The sequence below is a fragment of the Lygodium microphyllum genome, chromosome 30 (assembly GCF_053477565.2).
Source record: "Lygodium microphyllum isolate KBCC chromosome 30, Lygodium_microphyllum_v1.1.10, whole genome shotgun sequence".
Lineage (NCBI taxonomy): Eukaryota > Viridiplantae > Streptophyta > Polypodiopsida > Schizaeales > Lygodiaceae > Lygodium > Lygodium microphyllum.
The window spans coordinates 7,402,379-7,408,378 of record NC_141164.1 but is presented as its reverse complement, the minus strand read 5'-3'; the positions used below and the strand labels follow the sequence as shown (position 1 = coordinate 7,408,378).

Here is a 6,000-nt window from a genome sequence, read left to right as displayed (position 1 = left end):
TATAAAACTTGTACTATATTTAACTTAAAACAAAAAAGTATCTCTAACAACAGTAACATTCCTTACAAAAGAGAAAAGTCTAGCAAATTAAAAAGAAATCTAAGTTCTAACGGCATCAGGACACCAACCTTAGCCACTACCAAGTTGCTACCAACTCAGGCATAGCTACGTCATCCAACAGAAATTCCAAGCAACACCTACCAGCCAATCCAAAAGCGACAATGCAAAGAAACAAGAGCAAGCACTTCATCTACAACATTAGATGTAAACAAAATGAAAAGGTCTACATAGGCCACATGACGAACATTGAAAATAGACTACATTAACACAAAAGAAAACCCGTTTAAAAAATGAAAAAAGACATCTAAACCTACTAACCATTTGAAGAAAATTTTGAGGTTAACAGCAAGGTGACAGTTGATAGCATAGAGAAGGCCAAGATCTTGGAGCAAGATACGATTTTGAAAAAAAATGCAACTACTGCAGGCTACAACCACCTGTACGAACACCCAGTGAGATGTAAAAAATATCACTTTTTGAAGAGAAGAAACTTCACAGCATAGCAATATATTATACATGATCTACTATTCCATGCTTCTTGACACTAAATAAAATACTACAACTCCTCCACTTCGTACTTATTCTATACCTAAGAAAAAATTTCATTTTCAAGTACATTCATCGTCACTCGAACAACATGTAGCCTTTAAAAGAATTGCTAAATTTTCAATATCCATGAATAGAATACCATACCTTAACTTGATGTCACGTGCTTTTCGTAGACGATTCACAAGTCCAAAAGATATTTCTTATGTTGAGCTTCTCCAAAATGGTCAAAATCGACCATGTGACTGCACATGTCAACCTAGTTTATGGTGATGTAAATATCTTACCTTAATTAAATGAAACTACATAACAAAAATATTTTGTAAGGATGTTGCATGCTCTTGTGTTGGCTTCTAAGCATCATTTAAATCTTTGTTTGTCCTAAACAGCTTGTTTTTTCCAAATGTAATACTCACTATTTTATTATTTAGGTGATGAATATTTTAAATTCATCGATCTTGAAGCTTGCATTCTGTGAAGCTATGGCGACCACTATTCATGACGCTGCGCGTGCAGGTGATGTGGCCGAGCTTCTACGCATTCTCAGCACAAGCCCCCTCTCCGTGAACGCCCGTGATCGACACTCTCGTACCCCGTATCCTGGTAAATCGAAGACTGTTGAAAATCTGATGAAGCGAAGTGCGTGCGATGTCGTTTTTAATGTTCACCTCTACAGAACGTTTTGTTTGTTCTTACTTCTGTATACTTGATTTTCATCTACAGAACGTTTTGTTTGTTCTTACTTCTGTATACTTGATTTTCAACGGTTTCTTTTCAAGCTGGCCTACGGTATGGTGGTCGGGTTGAGGCCGTGTCAGATTTCCTTAGGTTTTGCTAATGTCTGATCTACACAGAGGTCTTTAAAACCTCTCTGCTGCGTGTTTTAGCTTGGACACCTTTGATTATCAGCTGCTTGATATGTTTTCTGGCTGTAACCTAAAAACCAGCATCAAGATGATGCTGTGCGACAGGTTTCAGCGTGTCAAATCAATGTGACAGCGCAACATGATGTCTAGTATTAGATTATGTTTTAGAGTGTCAAACCAATGTGATGTTGCAAAGCCTGAAACGATCTGATATCTAGTATAAGATTGCCCTCTAGTGTCCTTAAGCAATATGAGAGAAAGCTAGCAACATTGAGCATTTGCCTTTCATTTCGATCTTTGGATCAACATATCGTAAGTTGCTGTTTTATGTTGATGAAATTTCGTCAGTTAAAAGATAGTATTCAAAGTGCTCCCCTTATGAGTGCCACTTCTTAACATACTGCAAGGCTTCACCTAGCAGCATGGTCTGGTCACGCTGAGGTGGTTAGGATTTTGTGTGACAAGCATGCAGAAGTAAGAGCTGGTGCTGCAGATGAGATGGCTGCAATTCATTTTGCATGCCAGAAGGGGCATATGCAGGTTGTTCGCCTTCTCTTGGGTGCAGGAGCTTCTGTGAATGATCGCACACGCAAGGGTCTGACACCCTTACATTTTGCAGTCCAAGGGAAACATGCAGAGGTAATCAAATTGTTGCTGAGAAAAGGTGCCAGTGCAGAAGTCCCAAACAAAGCAGGTAAGACAGCCTTTGACCTTGCGACAGATGAAGACATTCGTAGCATCATGCTTGCGTTTGAGACAGAAAAGACAAGTTGTGCAGGAAATGTTGAGTCTCATGAGAAGCATGATAAGAATAATGATAATGATACAACAGAAACAAATGAATCGTTGCAAAATCAGTCTACCCATCAAGATACCACTGGCTCACAAGTAGATAAGGGGGATACAAAACATCAGTTGAATGCAGATGACTCACCTCCTCCAATGAAAAAAGTAAAGGTTCAGCTTTCCCATCTGGCAACAGATCAGGGAATTGAAGATTTGGAGAATGGCTAGAGAGTGAGTACGAAGCAAGGACCATTCAGACTTGCATATGTGTGCTTTATTCTGATTAGTATGATGAGTTCCACAAAACATTAGTTTGGTTCCTTGTCTCATAAGTCTATAAGGAACAGCTGGTGGAACTTTATGTGGAGCACCAACTAGCTTTATGCTCCACATCTACAACAATCTTGAACAAGCTATATGTGACCATTTTCACTCACTAAACAGACTAAGATATAGCACTTTGAGCTCGGTTTTGTCTTCAAAGCCAGACATATTCGCTTCAAATTTCCTTCAAATGATCTGCCGATAAGTGTACATAAGTAATGTTATGTATATGCTCGTTTATTATAGACTGTAATACATATACTCATGTATTTTAGTCACAGGTTGACCTCAGCAGCCCACGTTCAGTTGCTTGGTAACATTGTGCTCTTTTCAGTGTGTCATGTAAGGCACATTGACATGAAGCAAAATAGTGTGCTGTTAAAAGACAAGCAGCCTGTATGACTCCATGAGTGGCAAACTAAAGCAGAATGCAATGTTGGCCAAAACAGAGTAGACATGTGACAGGCTAGGCAGGGCCAATGACCAGATAGCTGCTGGTTGCGCCATTAGTTGGGAAAGCAGTTGGCAGATGGGCCCACTATAGGTTGGGCTACTAATTTGGCAGGCATTAATTGTGGAATGAGGCCAGGCTCAGTTTGGGTTGGGGTCAATCAAGGATTTCCTAATGAGGGTACAATCAGTAGATACAAGTGGACATGCTGGTTGCAGGTTGTCCCAGAAACACAAAATGAGCCATGGGATTCTGCATTTGATGGTAGTCGTCACAGTGGCACAAGCATTGGGAAGAATAACCGAGTCTTAGCCAGTCCACACACTGGCGCAGTCATCATGGGGATAGTGAGATTGATGTGTCTGCTTTGTCTGACTGGCTTCAAAGGAGATTGTGGCTCTCTTGGAGCTGACAGGTCAAAGAGGGTGATGAGCAATCTGAAGGGCAGCCACTAATGTAGACTTCCAAGTTATTGAAGATGGCAGTCTCGGCTTTTATCGTTGTGGGCTTTTGAGGGTTTTACTTGAGATGTAACCAGTGTTCTTTCTGATTTGACGGCACATACAAGCCCCTAGGGAACATTGCAGTGCTCCATATCACAATTGAGTTTTGCTAGAAACCTTTAACATCACAATACATACAATGATGAGTGATATTCGAAGAAGATGCCCAAAAGTACCTGAACGCACCACAAGAAATAGTGAAGACTTGAGCTTTGGTAATGACTTTCGGTCTAGGAAATGCTTCCTACAAACAGAACACAATACACAGACCATGATACACAGTAGGGGGATCCTACAAAGAAGAACGTGGAATAAGTGCTTGGTAAGGATATAGACATCAACAAAGACACCTATACAAGGACATATTGCATTATATGATCCTATGGGAAGACATGACCCACATGCATATATAATCGAAAGCTTTATGAAATACAACACAAGAAAACTCCCAAGCATGATAAAATGACTTCCTACATATCAATGTTAATGGAACTGGCCGTGATATGATAGAATAGGGAAGTGAGGGAGAACATCATTTATGTGCTAAGGAGTCACTATCAAGATGATGATGTTGTGTAGTATATTGTAGACTATTGGTTGAGAACCAAAGGATTGATGAGAATGGACTCCTCTCTCCCCATGTTTGTGTATTCCCTGAAAAGAAGTAAGCACATGCAATGTACAATCATGTGGATGTGTTCATTGCTAATGGGATTCCTTGAATTAGGCGATCTAAAAAGATCCACAGTGGGTCCTAATGTAAGATGGATAAGGCAATCCTTTCACATGACCAACTAAATTGGGTCTTCGAGTTTAGGTTCATTTGTCATAAGTATATATTGTTGGCACTAATGCACAAGTGAATGATGGTAAGGATCATTCTCATTATAATTAATTGTGTGAAAAGCATGTTTACATGGATGAATATGAGTGGAGGGGTTTGTTTTATTAATAAGTGAATGATGGTAAGGATCATTCTCATTATAATTAATTGTGTGAAAAGCATGTTTACATGGATGAATATGAGTGGAGGGGTTTGTTTTATTAATAAATAAATGGAGATTGAAAGGTGCATCATGGATGTGTAATGAGGGGGTTTATTTGATTCCAATTAACATCATTTTAGTTAAAAATAAGATGTGCATTATATTAAATTGAAATGGTGCAATGGAAGCTTAACTCTACAAGTAATTAAATGTATGTTATAGTGTATTTGAAGAGAAAATAGTGGTAAAAGTCTACATTTTTGCATACACATGGTTGAGGTTTGAAAAGAGGTGGTTCAAATATTCAATGACAAATTTGAATAAGGTTGGAATAGAAAGTAAATTTGAATAAGGTTGGAATAGAAAGTATGGTAAACTACATATAACGGTCTCCATACTAGTCCAAAAATTGTATTCACACATGTAGAAAATCAGAAGCTAGAAATTGACTGTTTGAGGACAGAAGGAATCCAAGGGAGAGGACATAACAATAATGGCAATGTAAACGGCAAATAGAGATTTGTGGTTCTACTTGGCTGGTGGTTTTGTATGTGGTTTGATAGTTGTAGTTAACACATGTGGGTTTTGGTACAAGTGGCTTTGGTAGGGCATGCAAATTTGGGAGTTTGATGGTTTGCCTAGTGTACAGGTAGCGGTGGGTTGTTTTTGTAAATCATTGTGCATGGATTATAACAAGTATGGGGTGATTGCTAATGTGTCGTAAGTCTTCATTTGTTCCTTTATCACTTGGTTTTGATTCCTTTTGAATGCTATAAACCTAAAATATGATGATTGAATCCATTTTTCAAATCCATGCATGCACAAGCAATTGTTTGGTGTAGTTGGGTATGAGTAGAAATGCAGAGCTTAAGATAATAATAAATTTCTAAATGTGAACCACTCAAAGCTCTAGATTGATTGATAATAGGATCAACCTCATGAAAGACCCTAATATTTCAAATCCATGCATGCACAAGCAATTGTTTTATGTAGTTGGGTATGAGTAGAAATGTAGAGCTTAAGATGATGATAAATTTCTAAATGTGAACAACTCAACGCTCTAGATTGATTGACAATAGGATCAACCTCATGAAAGACCCTAATATTTATCCATGTGCATTATAAGTTGCCTCTATAGGTTTTAATCTTTGTTGAAATTTAATGTGATAGTTTTCAAAAAGCCTTTTTGTTTTGGAGAGCAAAGAGAACCCTTTTATTCGAGTAAAAGTGACACTAGATGCTACCTTTATACATCGAAGAACTATATCCTTTAGATTATGTTAGGCAATGCCAATTTTCTTGCTTTTATGCAGAGAGAGAGAGAGAGAGAGAGAGAGAGAGAGAGAGAGAGAGAGAGAGAGAGAGAGAGAGAGAGAGAGAGAGAGAGAGAGAGAGAGAGAGAGAGAGAGAGAGCTCTGGCATGTTGTCTACATGGCCTATAGTAGCTTGAGATAGTGAAGTAGATAAATCAGTCTTGA

At 38.5% G+C, this 6,000-nt stretch overlaps 2 protein-coding genes across 2 annotated transcripts in view; both read left to right on the top strand.

Moving 5' to 3' along the window:
* The first annotated feature begins 1,069 nt into the window (after positions 1 to 1,069).
* LOC148009526 (Ankyrin repeat family protein) lies at positions 1,070 to 2,853 on the top strand. Its single transcript, XM_087672945.1, has 2 exons — positions 1,070 to 1,201; positions 1,880 to 2,853. The coding sequence occupies exons 1-2, from the start codon at positions 1,089 to 1,091 to the stop codon at positions 2,484 to 2,486; spliced, it is 720 nt and encodes a 239-aa protein (XP_087529071.1). The 5' UTR covers positions 1,070 to 1,088; the 3' UTR covers positions 2,487 to 2,853.
* The window catches only part of LOC148009525 (uncharacterized), a 31,159-nt gene continuing 26,231 nt past the window's right edge, over positions 1,073 to 6,000 (top strand). Inside the window, exon 1 of the mRNA XM_087672946.1 lies at positions 1,073 to 1,209. The gene's annotated coding sequence lies outside the window, so the exon portion shown is untranslated. The remainder of the gene's footprint in view (positions 1,210 to 6,000) is intronic.